The following is a 17124-nucleotide window of genomic DNA, read 5'->3' as shown; positions in this document are numbered from 1 at the left end:
AAGGCAATCAGATTGGGGACGATTTGAGGTTGCAGGCATGCCTGAGGGTCTTGCCGCGTATCTCCTTTTGATAAGGGAAAGCAACTGTTTGTTATAAAGCATACATGTGCGGAACGGATATTATAGGTATTGCCAAATGCTGAGTGGCTCTCAAATATCACCAACACAACTCGTTTTAAGGTAGGACTGAGTTTATTGCCTATCATAGTAGGCTAGAATGCCTACTCTAAGAGCTTTGGTTGTGTCTCAGAGCAGGAAGTTTGGTTTAAGGTGAATATTTAATGTGGTGCTTGATTAAGATGGGGAAAATACCAGGAATATAATACTTTTAGATGGGTGGAGGGAGCAAGTGAAAATTTCAAGATGAGGGGTTCAAAGAATCGTGGCATATACACTTTCCATTGAAAAGGTCATGAGTCTTTTAGGAAGTTCTTGTAATGAACAATACAGGATGGGAGTCTCCTGGAATTACAAAATTATGCAATGTAGACAGTGAAATAGTTAAGATGATGTTAGTATAGACCATAATCTGTGTAGGATACCTGGTCTCAGCTCTCAATATTCTATGTGTATATACATACATATATATATATATATATATATACTACATAATATGTATTTTATCAGCTGTTACATTACACAACTCTAGGGGGCATCATCTGCATAATATATAAATGATATTCCTGGATTATTCATATCATGTATCCCAATATATTTAATGTGGAGTGTAAGATATGGTATATTATACTGCATATGATATATTAAATAACTCGTACATAGTACACAATATCTAATACACAGATGGTGCAAAAATGCATACATGTTTTAAGAAAGGAAAATACTGTATTAAATTTGTAATACTCAAGTCATGTTTGACTTCTGCAATTATGAGAGGTACCCAATGTGATTTGTAGGTCACTACAAAAGTTTTGAGACAAGCTGTGTTATGGTCCATTATTTCTGTTCCAAGGAATAACATCCTTTCTGATTCACTCATGCAAGCTTGAACTTGTTGGGCTTTATCAGTGTTGCTGGGGGAGTTCTGTTTGTTTCTTTCCATATGGATTTTATTTATTTTTTATTTTTGTGTCTCTCAAAACTTTTGTAATAACCTGTGTATTCCTCTTTTGTTATTGGTATATATTGAGTATTACAATTTTATTTTTTCCTTTCTTAGAATATGTACTGAGGCAAGAGAATCGCTTAAGCCCAGGAGTTGGAGGTTGCTGTGAGCTGTGTGAGGCCATGGCACTCTACTGAGGGCCATAAAGTGAGACTCTGTCTCTACAAAAAAAAAAAAAAAAAAAAAAAAAAAGAATATGTATACATTTTTTGGCAACCTCTGGGTATGTTTACAATGAAAGGCAGAGCTCTAGGATGCTTTTAGAATTTACAAAGTGTAAATTCTGATTTTTTTCATAAAAACAGTGAATTTGTCATTTTTTCATAAAAATGGTACATTTATCAGACAAGAACTGACTTGAGAGTTGGAGAGAGATTTTTGAGGCCCCAATATCTGGTCATGTGCCTTATGGCAGGCCATCAAGAAATATACAATGCTGAATAAAACCATACTTACCTCTTCAAAACCTGGTGGTATGTTTTTCTAACAGGCTAATGATGAAGTTACCTTTTTTAAAAGTATGCATAATCTCATCTGGGGGCTGGTCAGATGACCCACGACAGCTCCTTGGGCTGTAGTGGTGGGTGTGGCTGTTCCTCCCACCACGGACACCCAAGGGTGTCCTACAGGAGTGAGTCAGACACAGGCAGGAAGAAAGGGGCAGTACAGGCCTCCAGAGAGGGAGCAGCCTGTGCAAAGCAAAAAGTAAATGAGATGGAATGTAGGCAATTGGAACACAGGATGAGAAATCAAGCTGGATAGGTCATCAGGGACCCGCTCATCAAAGGATGAATGTGTCATTTTAGGGGATGGACTTGATCCTGGGCAGAAGGAAAAGCCTTTGAAAGATTTTAGGCTGAGCATAGAGTTGATGAGATTTATGTTTTAGGAAGGCCCCTTTACCCTAGGGGAGTTGCACTAAGGGCAAGGGACAATAGGGTTCAGGGATGAGCCCGTGTTTGGACAAGTTCCCTTTGGCACGTCCTCTGATGCTGCGTTCACTTTGCAATAGCACTTGTATCAAAAGAGATCCGTTTCTATAGCATGGAGCACCCAGATTGGACATGTATTGAACATCACAGGTAAACTGGAAGAAAAACAGCATTTTGCTTCCCAAATCCCCACTTAACATCTTTTCTATTGCTTTTTTCCTATACTTACAGCAAATGCCCTCTCAATTCTAGTTCTTTCCCCTCTCTTCAACTGAGTCACTCAGCCCCACTCTGAGCTTGCACTTCTCACCCAGAGAAACAAAAACTAAGTAGCTCAGTATCTGTGGTTTAGGAGCTTGTCCCCAGAAATGGAGAATGGCCTCCAGTCACCCAATACAGTAGCCATTTTCAACGCATGGCACACGGGTTGAAGAGAGGATCTTAGGCATGCTGCATAAATTTTTAAAGATCATTAATTAAAGTACTTTCAAGGTATGTTCAAAGCACAGTATTTTCTTTTTTTACTCTTCTTTTTTTTTGAGACAGTCTCAAGCTGTTGCCCTGGGTTGAGTGCTGTGGCATCACTGTTTACAGCAACCTCAAACTCTTGAACATAAGTGATCCTTTTGCCTCAGCCTCCCAAGTAGCTGGGACCACAGGCGCCACCACAACGCTCGGCTATTTTTTGATTACAGTTGTCATTGTTGTTTGGCAGGCCCTGGCCGATTCGAACCCGTTAGCTCCAGTGTATGTATGTGGCTGGAGCTTTAGCCACTTGAGCTACAAGCACTGAGCCTTTACTCTTTTTTTTTTTTTTAATCAACATAATTTAAGTGTGCTGTGGAAGTTTAACTATCAGTTCAAATGTGTCATGAGATTAAAAAAAAAAAAAAAGGTTGAAAAACCCTGTTCTACAGTAAGAACATGGATGAACTAAGGCAGTTCTTGGGGGGAAAAATGTGCAAATATTTTGCAAACAGACTGTCAGGTTTTGGTGCTTCACATCAGAGAGAAGTCAAGCTGAGCTTTCCAAAGGGCGCAGTCCTAGAACAGGCTTGTACTTTTTTTTTTTAACCTGGATTTTTATTGTATTCACCTAATTATAGTTTCCTGCTCCCTAGTTTTTGTCCAAATGTATAAAATTCACTGGAGCAAATCTGTTACTGTCCACTAATGGACAGTAGCAGAAGTCAGACTCCTACCATGGCCTACAAAGACCTTGATAAGAGTCCTTGTTTGTCAGGAACTCACGTCCCACTATACCCTGCAATTCCTTCCCCTGGTAGCAGAAGTCAGACTCCTACCATGGCCTACAAAGACCTTGATAAGAGTCCTTGTTTGTCAGGAACTCACGTCCCACTATACCCTGCAATTATACCTGTACTATACTAGCATGCAGGTCACCATCTAAGTTTTGAGACAGACGTGTTATGGTCTATTATTCCACTTCCAAGAAACAGTAGACAACGTTCTGATTCACCCATGCAGGTTTCACCTTGCTCGGCTTATCCATGTTACGGAGAGGGCTTCCTTTGTTTCTGTCCACACAGATGGCATATTTCTTGAATTTTGTGAATCTCAAAACTTTAGTAATGACCCACATACATTCACAATATGTCCATCAGTAGATGCCCTTAATTCTTAATCATTTGGGAGCAAATCCAATTGAAAAACTTGGTGGTTCCTTACCCTCTTTCTCTCCCTTCAGATCTATAAAGGCACCCAGAAAATAAAAGGGGGAGAATGCAGATCTATCATTGTGAGTGCTCTTCTTTTCCATAGTCATCATCAAAAGTCTCCACTGGGAAAGAGATTGAGAACCGGTGACAATGTGCTTTCCTGAATGTCTCTTTTATCATCTTTGTTGTCTTGGATTCTGTCAGGCAGAATTATTAGTGTAGTGATCTTAACTACAATCCACCAGGCAGATCTTGTAAAAGGACTCCAATCAAGAGCATCTTCTCTGCCCAAAAGTAACTAAAGTAAAACCAATAAGCCAAGCAAACTGCAGCAACGGATTTATTGGAAATGAACTAGACATTACATTCACCCGATAAAGATGTAACAATGCATGAAGCTTAACTAGTGCAACATTTAAAAAAAAAAATCACAAATGAAAAAAATTGTTTTCAAAAGAAAATATTGTATCCAAGTCACGTTAATCTCTGAACACTATAATGCAATTCATAATGTTGATTCTAAACATCCAGAATAAAGTTTACTTTAAGGTGAGAAACAGAAAGAAAAAGGTTGTTTCTTTACTCAAGTTAAAGATGCCTTGGCTGCCACCTGTGTATCACACCCATAAGGTAATTCTCATCACCAGACAGTAAAAAGATATTTATCATATACCTGGTGGGGGGGGGGGAACAAAACCTACAGAGAAATGTTCAGGAAATCCAAGGAACAAATCAATTGGAGGCTCCCAACTGAATGGAGTACCCAGAATCAGCATTTTCCAGAACCTGGAAGTTACATTCATTTTACTAATAAGATTTTATTGTCTTTTAAGAACTGCCTGGATTCAAAGGCATGCTGATCTATTAAGGTCAGTATGATGTGTAAGGAGTTACTCACACTGGGTGTCAGGTGCAGGGGGTTCAGATGTTTATTATCTGTTCAGCAAGGTTTTCTAAAACCTTTAGAGTTTTACTCTCTGACTCTATAATGAATTTTAGATTGTGTATAATAAACTCCCTTTGAAGAAAGTTACTCCAGATAATCCATCTGTGAGAACACAAGCCCTGCAGACAGCAGTGATGATAAATAACTGTTTGGAAAGGCAAAAATGCATCAACTTTCAGAGGCACTATCATAGAGAGACTCATCTCTAAGAGAACTTCATGAGTACTTTGAACGTTACCTTCCTTCCATACATCCAGCATGGGCAAATGTCCTCTAACAAGCTATCTAGAGACTGAAGAAGGAGAGTGTCCAAACGCAGAATTGCAGGTTTTAATTGAGCTGGTGCCACTTTCCCTGACTATTCTAGTGGATTTCAACAGTTTCCTCCTAAACTTTTCAGTTTTCAAAAATTTTCACAAGAAAGTGGAAGATGACTAATAGCTCATTGGATTCTGTCAATTGGCAAGGAAGGAGGAGAAGGAGGAGGGAGAGGAGGAGGGGGAGGAGGAGGGGAAAGAGGAGGGGGAGGAGGAGGGGGAGGAGGAGGGAGAGGAGGAGGGGGAGGAGGAGGGGGAGGAAAGGTAGGGGGAGCGGAGAGGAAGGGGAGGGGAAGGGGAGGAGGAGAGGAAGGAGGAAAAGAGGAAACAAAAGTAGCTCCATACAGCTTGTCATCTTTGGAAAATCGATCATAATTGCATTTTCTTACATTAAATTTAAGGTAGAGGATGCCCAGCTCTCACAATTTGGTGGGGAAATGGCAAATCCTTATCATTTGTGACTGTGGCACCAAGTGAAGGGGATTTTGTGGATAACCGTAGGAGTCATATAGAAGGTAGAAAGAGAACCTACATAATTCAGGTCCTAAATTAAACTTTTGAGGCATGATATTTTTGGTTTGAGTAAAAATACTGGTCGGATTTGCTAGAAAATTAGCAACATTCTCCGTTACTTTGAGCTGGGCAGATGTCGCTGCCACATGCTGCTGTCTTCTTACATGAGTCTAAAGTCATGCCTAACCAGACTCAAAATGCACGTAGATGCAACATGCTAGTTGGCACAAAGCAGGCCGGGGAGTACCCCCCACCTTCATGGAAAACCCATAGGAGCGTGACTAGCAATCAGTCATTTTTCTCATATAGACAATGTCAGTGGATTTTAAGACAGATACACATAAAGTTACATAAATGTTTCCACCTTTCCACCACTAAGTGAAACATGCTGTTCTTTGGAGAAAAAAAATACATTCATTTTTTTCAAGTATATTTCAATATACAAAGATGTTCTAGCTTTGTTTCACTATAAAGACAAAAAGATTTCACATGTGTCCAAGGGGAATTCCATGTTAACTTCCCTTTGGTGTGGATTTCATGAAGTTTTAACTAAAAAAAAATTGCTCTAAATATACATCTACTCATCTCTTTTCTGAAAGCATGAACTCTTCTATTTTATATATATGTACATGGCAACAGCAACAAAAACCAGTCTACATATATACAATGGCTTAAGTTTGGCATCTCTGAGGACAGTGAGGTCCACCTGCTGTGACTAGGGGCTCAGCACCAATGACAGGTGGTTCCATCAGTGTCAGGGTCCAGCCTCGGGCCAGTGGCAGGCTGGCCCTTCCTTTCCGTAGTATTCTAAGAAGCACTTTCTGCTGAGGCCACACCTCTTATATTATGGCTTATTTCCTGTCTTGGCTTTGTTGTTCGGGTTGCAGTTGAGATCTCGCAGAAGCACTTCACAACTGGCCAGAGCGTCCGCGGGCAGCAGCTTCCGGATTTGCTCCACCGTCTTTTGGTAAGTCATTTTATCTTGTTCCAGAGTCCGGATTAAAGACTTCATTTTGGTCTCTCTGGTCAAAAGGTTTTCCAGGTTTGATTCCAAGGCCTGGATTTTAGCATGAGCCACCTGTTTGAACAACAACAAAAGAAACTGGAAGAGTCTGGTTCTTCATGAAAGTAGGCCCTATAAAATTACTTGATAGAACAGTAGGTGAAGGAAATACTACTCTGAAACTCTCCACGAAATGAAGATTTCTCAATAACATAACTATGGTACTAACACGATCCATCCCTTCTCTCTGAATACACCCACAATGCAATATTAAGTCACCCCCTGCCCATGGTGGGGGTCCTCACCCCACCTGAGTGATTGGGATCTGGCCTGGCTGAAGAAGAACAGGAGACTCCTGACACTATCCTGCAGTGCTCAAAGAGGATTTTCACTCTCTGACTGGAAATGCAGGGTTCTCTACACTTATACTTGGGATTCCATTAGTTTTTATGGATGTCAGGGGTGCCCAAGTAACTTGAGGATAACTATATTGAACTGTCAAAGAAAACATCTGTAACAGTTAAGAAAACTCACTGCAAAGTCGAACAAATGCAAACCTGCCTTTCCTACTAAGGCAGCGGCTCTCAACCTGTGGGTCACGACCCACAGGAACTGCATTAAAGGGCCGTGGCATTAGGAAGGTTGAGAACCACTGCAATAAGGAAATGCTCTAGTTAATCATCACTGAAATACCCAAGTAATGAGGGATCGTTTATCAAGAGTCTATTTTCTTCTTGGAAACAGCCCATGTTGACTTTTTTGGACTAGGAAAAGAGATCAAATTTTCTATGAGCCGAAGTGAACAAGTTAAGTGTTCCTATTCTTGGGGAACAGTTCCATTAGACGCCCCTCATTTCTAACCTTTTTCTATTTCCTAGCTTATCTGAACAGAGACTTCATGGTTTAGAAGCTAAGTTTTAGTGTTTTCTAGTTTGCAGACATGTGCAGTATTAAGGGACAAGCAGAAACTAAGGAGCTATTAGGCACTTCAGGTCTAACTCAGATGTCATCTCCCCTGAGATGGGTCACTTGCCAGCCTCCCTTGTTGAACACTCTTGAGCCACGCCCCTCCAGGCTTGGCTTCATACCACACTCCATACGAGTTGCACATGCAGAATTTTACTTTATAATAAATGGCATTTACAAGTATGTGCTAATAAATATAGTTTTTTATGTTCCCTAACAATTGTGAACTCCTTGATAGCAGAGAACTATGTGTTACATGTTTCCATTCAGTTTGCCTAGAAACGTTTCCTTCTCTTTCCATTTCTGCTCTACTCTAGGTAATTCTCATCATCCCTATTCAGATTTTTGCTAATGTCTTCTAGATGGCCTCCACCCTTCTCTCCAGCTCCTAATCTATCCCCATCAAGGTTTCCAGATTGGTATTTCTAAAGCATGGCTCGACAGCTCTCAGTAAATCTCCTCTGGACAAGATTAAAGCCATGCTCTTTGGCTTGACACTACAAATCATCTACAATTCTGCCTCCATCGTACTTACTCCACTTCTCTTCAACATAACATAGCTCCGTTAGCCGACACCGAGCTAATTCTGCTGCTCTGCCACACCCTTGTTACTGATATCACTCCCCCTACACTTAGGGCCCTCGTCACTCCTTTCTCCTGCCCACCCCTCGGATTCCAGCTCAAGTTCCTCTTTTCCCCACTTCCCCCATTCCCTTCTTCTTCCCTTGAACTTAGCCAAATATGTACGGCATGCAATAGACGTTCAACCAGATTCTGCTTTGAATTGACACTTAACTGTTTTGTTTCCTCCACCTGACATTTAAATTCATATGTCATTTGTAGCCCAGGGAACACTTGGACACAATCTGATACACAGGGGCCTCGGTCAGCAATGATTCATTCTGTGCACACCCCTGCCATGCCCAGTACAGCTCTGCACATGGGTGTGCTTCCACGGTTATATCTTTCTTTCTTTACCTGTAATTTTTCGAGGAGATCCATGTTTTGTCTTTTCAGTTGGCTGTTGGCCCTCTCCAGCTTCTCCACAGGTTCGCTATCCTCACAGGCATAGGAAGCTTCCTGCAGCTCATCCTGCAGCACGTGATACTCCACCTCATAGGCATGTAACTGCTTGGAAATGTCCATCTCAAAAACCTGCCGTGAAAGCACCCTGGGTTAGGCCGGGCCTTCGGTTTTGTATACAGTCTGTGTGCCTTGGTGTACTTCACACATATTTCTAAATACTTATTAATGAAAGACATTAAAGCATACAAAAGGAAAACAGAAACATGTGTGACTGTCAAATTCGATATCAATTAGACTGTCAACATAAGAACAGATAGATTATTTCCATGCAACTGAAACATTCTCATAAGGATACCATGTTACTTACTGGAAATATCCAGCCTTATTCTGAAACCAAGATATTCATAATCTAGTAAACTATCTCCTAAGTAGTATACCAGATAAACAACATTTGTTATTGAATAATTATAACCTATGTTAGAGATAATCTTTGCTGGTCATCAGAATACAAAATTGCACAGGGTATTATTAAGAGATCCAAAACATTTCAAATTTGTCAGCAGAACAGAAATAAATGTTTTCATGCACTGCTTTTGTATGAACACTCTTAGGAGTAATTGACTGCACGAAGAATTCTCAAAATTGCAGAGCCTGAGCACTGTCCTGAGCTGTAAGTTTTAATTAGGGCTGCCGCCACTACCCCATATTACCCCCAAACAGGAAGGCAGTTCTCTTTGAAGTTGGAAGAGAGGTCACCCCCTCTCCCTAGTCTAAAATTGCTTGGGGGGAAAAGAGGGGTAGCAGCTGCCATTCAAGCAGCTATATGAACACTGTGAAGAAAAAAAAAACATATACACACACACACAAATTGACTTACTCTACTACTTTTAAAGATAATCAAATATTAAAATTTTATTTTTTAAGCAACTTTTTTTTATTATTATTAAATCATAGCTGTGTACATTAATTAAGAAAGCTATAACCAAATATTAAAATTTTAATAAGGATATTTCTAGACTACCTGGTCATCCCTCTCAAGTAACTATCACTTTTTTCTTACCTAGTGTGTATGGATACAAATGCACTATTATACAACCATTAAAAAATGAGGAATTGGATCTGTATTTACTGTCATGACTAAATAGCTAAAACTCTAAATCAGTGAGTTTCAACCCATGTGCCTCTGCACATTGGTATGCTGTGGAAAATGTTAAAGATCATTAATTAAATTATTTCTGAAAGAAGTTCAAAGCACAATAAGTATATTCTTTTTTTTTTTACTCTTTTTTGAAATCAATGTAATTTAAGTGTGCTGTAGAAGTATAATTATAGGGTCAAGTGTGCCATGAGATAAAAAGGTTAAAAAACACTGTTCTGGGCAGCACCCATAGCTCAGTTGTCAAGGGCACCGGCCACATACATCTAGGGTGGCAGGTTTGAACCCAGCCCGGGTCTGCTAAGCAACAATGACAACTGCAACCAAAAAATGGCCAGGCATTGTGGCAGGCACCTGTAGTCCCAGCTACTTGGGAGGCTGAGGCAAGAGAATCACTTAAGCCCAAGAGTTTGAGGTTGTTGTGAGCTGTGATGCCATAGCACTCTATGGAGGGCAACATAGTGAGACTCTGTCTCAAAAAAAAAAAGGAAAAAGAAAAACACTGCTCTAGATATAGTTTAATTAAAAATCAAGTTGAACAAGCATATGTAATATGATTTCACCTATGTATAACTGCATATATTTTAATGTCTATAAAAGCAAAGAGTCATGTAATAGGAAGTTTCAAAGGTTATGTCTAGATATTGGGATCTATAGCTACTTTTTATATTTTCCTTGTTCTTTTCTGCATTATTTCCATTTTTTACAGTGTCCATAAATAAAACTCACTAAGGTGTCCTTCAAGATCAGCAGTTCATTCCCCAAACAGCTCTAATTGCTAAAAAATTCTGTCAAATATCAAGTTCAAACCTACTTGCTTATAAATTATACCCATTAATCCTAATAGTAATTTATAAAGCCAGGAGATTTCCTCATTGATTTTAAAAGGGAGGTGATGTCTCCTGTCAAATTTCCAAAACCATGATCCCTGACTATTTGCTAGTAAAAAAATAAATAAATAAATAAGAACTTTCTGCAGAACGAAGAAACAAGTAAATGTAGAAATAAAATCTATACTTTAAGTTTACAGAACATTTTAAGAAATAACAACTACTCATAGATAAATGCTGAATAATCTACTCATCTACCCCTGATTCTGTGTAGTGGAAAGGAATTTTTATGTATAATAATATAGTAAGAGTTTGCATTACAGTGTGAATTACAGTGTACAAAATACTTTAACCCATTCGTTATATTTGTTCCTAAAAATAGTATGAATGTCTTAGGATCTGTTATTGTTATCCCCATTTTGTAGAGGAGGAAGTTGAGACTTAAGAGAGGTTGTAACTTGCCCAAAGTCAGGAGCTAGTAGTGGCAGGCACCAGAACGAGATTCCAAACTCCTTTGCTCTCTTTAAACTGTCCCAAGTACCTCCAGGAAAGTGGTCAACATTATCAAAGCTCATAAAACATGACTGTGCTACCTACAAATCTGACCTCAAGCACATCCATTTCGCCCAAACAGCATCAACACGTGAGTACCACTCGCCTGGTCCCTATGGGGAGTCAGGAACTAGATACATGATGTGTCGTTTACTCTCCTTTTGCTTCCTAGATCCATTCTCTGTCTTCATTCATTCTACTCTGGCAGGCAGAGCCCTGTGAACTGCAGTCCCCATGCTTCCTTCCTGGCTGGCCTCTGATTGCATTTGGCTGATGGAAGATGCCAATAGGAGATGAGAAGGGGCAGGAAAAAGAGATTGGGTATTTCTTCCCTGATCCTTCTCTGCTTCATTTACCAAGACTACAACCACCACCAGAGACCTCCTCCACAGCTCAGGCTCTCACTGGCCTGGTAACACCATCATACCCTCTACTTGCCCCCTCAGCACTCGGGGTATGTTTGGGGATTGTTTTTATTTTCTCAAAACAGTCTTATTCTGTCTCCCTGGGTAGAGTCCCATGGCATCTTCATAGCTCAAAGCAACCTCAGTCTCTTGGGTTTAAGTGATCCTCCTGCCTCAGCCTCCAGAGTAGCTGAGACTGCAGGTATCCACCATATCCCTAGGCTAGTTTTTCTATTTTTGGTAGAAATGGAGTCTCACTATTGCTCAGAGCTGGTCTCGAACTTGTAAGCTCAAGCAATCCACCTGCCTCAGCTTCCCAGAATGCCAGGATTACAGGTGTGAACCACCACGCCCGCCTAGCACTAGGGGTATGAAAGGCTCTGTTCTGCATTACTAGTTTCTTGGCAACTGGACATGGGCATTGGGTTTCCTTCACCTTGACCACATCTGTGTAAATGGTTCCTTCATTTGAATCAACGCAAGAAGAGTGTTTCCTGTAGAGTCTAAGACTGTAAGTGAAGTCTGCTCATTTAAGTTTCACAAAACCTCTCCCATCAGTGTGATCCCATTAGGGGGCTGAGACAACTAGGGTTTCAGAACACTATGGTGATGTGTACAAGCCAAACAACTAATAAAATATGTATAGGAAGATATAAAGGCACTATTTTCTAATTCCAAAGCCTATGGTCCTGCCACATGACCTTCTTGTATATTTTACAATAGAATTAGGAATATAACAAAGGCAAGTGGGTCTCATCTGACTCTCAGGTCTCCCTGACTCCCTCAGTTCTATTCTAAGTCTTAGATTGGTTTAAAATTGAAAGGATTCCTTAAAAACTCATTAAGTAGACTAAAACACATTTTCTATACATAGGGAGATAAACAATATCACAATGTAGAAATTTCACAATCGTCTCATTTCTAAATAAAATATATCTAATTAAAGTGAAGAAAACTTGAAAAAAATTGTACCTGTCCAGCAAAACTGTGTTTTTATGCTAAAATACTTAATATTTAACCAGTAGAGAAACTATTATATAATCTTATAGCTTACTATTAGCATTTAAGTCATACCTGGGTAATAATTTTTTCCATTTCAGAGGTGTTCATATCAGGTAGCGTGCTTTTAAGAAATTCAACAATATTCTCAAAGTTTTCACATTCCATTATAAGTGTCTCCTGGCTGCTCAGCAGGCTGAGTGCAACCTTAAATATGACTTCAGTTCCCTGAAGAAAAATAATATCTAAAAGAAGAGATGATTTTCATGGTCAAAATTATGCATCCACTATTACCAAAAGCATGTTCTCTGTCCTAAAGGTTTTTATTTATTTGTTTCATATATTTTGTAAAAGAAAGCTGGCCAAAACCATCTAGAATTTTTTTTTTAAATTTAGTATGACTTAAATAAATGTTTCCCCTTACTTATTAAGAATTTCAGATAAGGCCCACATAAAAAATGCAAATTACATGTCTATGTATTATTTATAACTTTTAATGGCAAATTTAACACAGACTAGGCAAACCTCAAAGATGCTTATTCAACTGATATTTACATTTTTCTTCATACCAGGAACACAAAAACAAGTCAACATAATTAATTCGTGTTATTCAAACTCTCTGCTACCATAATTAAAAAGCAAATAAACCAGGTGATATGTAACTAAACCTATATCAGAGAAGGAAATTTTTTTTAAAACCTTTAAAAGAAAAATCAAAACAAATATACTTCATTTGAATCACTGGAAGAAGAGTGTTTGACCTAAGTCAGAGAGAAAAAGAAAAGCTACCCTAACTCTCAACTCTACTTTCTTACAAATGCAAACATGCAGTAGTGTCGAAAAGTCCAAAATACTTGTGTGTAAATGTTTCTCTCAATCTTTGGCAATCTTTAATCAATAACAGATAACACAATGGGAGTCTTAAAAAATAGGTAACTATAGAAGAATTATTTTAAACATGGTCATTATTCTTGCTCATCTTTCCCTTTCCTGACAGTCTCTTTTGTCTAAATTCAAAGAAAAGGGTTGAGCAGCTACTGAATCATTCACATTCTCGTAACAAGTAACAGGCTACTGAGGATATCTGTTTCTTGAACGCTGTTATCAAGTTTCCAAGGGTAAGTCTAAGAGATACCCTAAAATATCATGTAGATTTGATAGATTATTCTGAGAAGATACATATATATATGTGTGTGATATAAACTTGACAACAGAGTTCAAGAAACAAATGTCCCCAGGAGCCTGTGTGTATGATTTCTAGAAGACTCATTGATAGAAAACCAAGCTCCAGAGAAAACGTCAGTGTCACTGGAGAAAAACAATAATAAATGATACATGAGAAATCAGTGAACATTTGATTTAGTGCATCTTGATTTTACTCTTTTGCTGGATATTGTCTATAGATTGTTCTACTGCTAACATAGTGTTTAACTTTTTAAACCACAGCCCCTAATAAGAAAAACACATACATTGTAATCTAACATATGTATGCATACTACAAATGGTATGTGTATACACATTACACATAAATCCTCAAAATGGAAGTTTCTCCAAACAATGTTATTTCCTTACTATTTGTAATATTCCCTGATATCTCCACTGTATTCTATTCTGTTTCATTTTTTAATGATCTACGATTGGGCCAATACTGAGAAACTGATGAAAAGCTCCAAATTAGCAAAAGCACAGTTATGAATGAACAGATAGATGAACAGAACAGAAAGATGGAGTGGGCTCTTCCTAAGGCTACTGAAGCCCTAAGTACACTAGAACCTCTGTAAGTTGACCACCCAAGGGACTGTAATAAACTGGTGGCCCTACAGAGGTGATTAACATAAGGAACTAGGCCTATTGTACTCATACATGTGGGGTGTGCCTGGTCAATGAAAATTAGGTCAATTTAAGGAGGTGGTCAACAGAGGGATGTGATCAATTATGGAGGGTCTGTAATAACATTAAGAGCAAACCTCCACAGAATAGTTGTTTTTTAATTTTTGCTTTTTAAATAATAGACTTAAGCAAACTTAAAGATTAGTGAAAAAATTTAAGAGTCCCAAAAGAAAGTGTTACATCATACTCGCTTTTTATCCTCAGTACCAAACACTGATTGGAGCAAGATGACTGTGCTGTCAATTGCCCTGGGCCCTGCTGCCTGCACCTAGTGTTTTTCCCCACCCCCCCACCCCGGAGCCACCTAGTCTTGGAGAGTGTCTTTAGCATGACAGAAGAGCCACTCAAGCAGTGAAACAGAAATTAAAGTTACTCTGTTAACGACAAAAAGTCAAATTAAGAAATGCCATCAGAAACAACATTGATCTAAATACTTTCATTGATCCAAAGAACATGTTTCTGTTTGAATCTAACTTGAAGAGGATAATGGCAAACAGTAAAAAAAGAGAGAGAGAAAAGGAAAGGGGAGTGGAAGTGGAGGAGAAAGGAGGGGGGAGAAGGGAAGGGGGAAAGATGTATATATAAATTTGGAAAATTACAAAGAGGATGTCCTTAGTCCAGATTTTTAAAAATGTATACTCCAATTCTTATTCAATATAAAAATGAAAATAAGAGCTCCCATTACAGCTTAAAGCTTACTCAAATATAGAAGCCCAATTCTTCTTTCTCTTTTAATTTCCTTTTACTTAGGACCAATACTGTTTCAGGTGACCATCAGAATGGAGCCAGGCACATTTATTAAATTCTACTACTAGCAATCTGCTATTCTGTATTAACACATGATAAAAATAATCAGGACATGACATGGCTAGAATTATAGTCCTTGAAATAAATAACACTGTTCCTTTTGCTCACAGGCATCTCTTACCAAAAACTCTCGCTACAAATCCTAGTGAAAATTGAGAGGCAAACAGTGTGAGGAACCAGGGGGCGGCATAAAGACTGGGGCTGATTTCATTTTCTTCTAGATGATTGTAGAGATCTCTGTGATAGTCATGAAGGAGCCTGGACAGCTGGTACATTTGAATCTAAAATTAGTTTGGAGAAGAAAAATAAAATATTATATGTTTGTCTGCGTGTCCATAGAATACACTAACTTTACTTTTATTGCTCTAACATTTCATAATGAATTCACATATATTAAATACACAAGAAAAGTAGTATTGGTTTATTTTTATTATTATTTCAAAGTTGATATTAAAATTCAATTTAACTCAAGTCATAAGCAAGTCACTGAAAGTCCATCTAAGACTGTTGAACAAGTTTCTCCATCATGTGGGTTTGCGTATCACATATACAAGGAAATATGTTTTCCCTCTTGTAAGAAGGCATTGCTTTTGGAATTCCATCAGAACTGTCCTGGCTCAAGATTCCCACGGACAGTCCCTTCTAATTTCAGACTAATTCCAGAAAAGCCTCCATTCTACAGAATCTACTACATTCAGAATAGAAGCAAAGCTTCTTTCCATTTGTTGGGTCCAACATCTGATTTATGATAAGAGTTCTAGCTTATATCCACCAGATAATCTGCACTGCTAGGACAGAAGTAAGGCTTAGATTGTTTTAGGACTAGAAGCTAGAGTTGTTACTTCTAATATCCAAGTTACTCTAACTGAGTATTTTTTGTGACAGAGGGGATGAAGGCCAAACGTGCAGCTGTTTCTGAATGTTTCTAGAATTAAAAGAAAAAATGATTTCATTTGACTACTGAATTAATTGCTGGCATTTCAAAAACCATTATAAAAACACTATATGGAAACTTTTAAACTCTTACGTCTATGACACTAAAGATAAGGCAGTAGTTAATAATAAACAACTATGTGAAATGTACTTTAATCTTATTTTTTTACCTGCACAAATAACAGGTGTGTGGTGATTCCCTGATCAGTTTCATCTGCTTAATATTTGGGTATGAAATCTGTACAATATTTTATTAAGTCTAGCAGAACTTCTCGTACTAGAAGAAATCATTAAAATAACACCTTCAAAACTTCATGAAAATACATAAAAATAACCAATTGAGTTGTAAATTCAACAACTGTTTTCAGAGCACAAAACTAAAACTCAAGAGACTCCATAAGGGAAGAAAATCATTAAGTACTGTACATAAATGCACAAATTATTTATTTGACCCCTATCTACAACAAATATCTTTGGAAACTGAGTTTTCACACAGACCAGCAATTTTTTTAAAAAAAAAAAAGAACCACAGGAAGTCACAGTTATAAAAGAAGTAGCAGAAGCCTGGCTGGAGTCAAACATGAAAGTTTGCGAAAAATGAGATTATTATCTCAATAAGTCATGTTGAAAAAAAAAAAAACATACATTTCCCTTAGGCCATTCACATTTGAGACATACTGGGCATCTACCCAGAGAAGAATTAGAATTTTAGTAAGCACAAAAATCAAACAAGTCTAATTAGCAGAATAAAAAAAAAACAGCACACCATCAAAGGCATACTATTCTTCTTGTGCACTTGTGATTGTAGCGTAGAAGCGAACTTCAAAGTTTAATTTTTCCTCCTACGTTCTCAAGTAGGGGTTGAGAGCATTTTCTTCCATCAAAGTATACTCTGGCAAATGAAAACACCCTTCTGGCTTCCCACAAAGGAAGCCTTAAGAAAACCCCATTGGCTAAGGAAAAATAATTCTTCAATTCTACCTTAAAGATAACATGGCAGACCTTCAGATGAAAGAGGCAGAATTGGAGGAGGAAGGATGCAGAGAGA

At 38.4% G+C, this 17124-nt stretch overlaps 1 protein-coding gene across 3 annotated transcripts in view; it reads right to left on the bottom strand.

The window, feature by feature from the left end:
- Window positions 1–6121: 6121 nt before the first annotated feature.
- TBC1D4 (TBC1 domain family member 4) overlaps window positions 6122–17124 on the bottom strand; it is a 223642-nt gene continuing 212639 nt past the window's right edge. For all 3 annotated transcript variants that reach the window (XM_053564151.1, XM_053564152.1, XM_053564153.1), the window contains 4 exons: window positions 15265–15424; window positions 12522–12691; window positions 8458–8634; window positions 6122–6588 (listed from right to left, as the gene is read on the bottom strand). In XM_053564151.1, the coding sequence (XP_053420126.1) occupies window positions 6355–6588; window positions 8458–8634; window positions 12522–12691; window positions 15265–15424 (741 nt within the window). In that variant the 3' untranslated portion in view covers window positions 6122–6354. The remainder of the gene's footprint in view (window positions 6589–8457; window positions 8635–12521; window positions 12692–15264; window positions 15425–17124) is intronic.

Source organism: Nycticebus coucang, chromosome 15, assembly GCF_027406575.1.
Source record: "Nycticebus coucang isolate mNycCou1 chromosome 15, mNycCou1.pri, whole genome shotgun sequence".
Classification (NCBI taxonomy): Eukaryota; Metazoa; Chordata; class Mammalia; order Primates; family Lorisidae; genus Nycticebus; species Nycticebus coucang.
The sequence above is the reverse complement of the archived record's forward strand: the minus strand, read 5'-3'. Positions and strand labels throughout refer to the sequence as shown.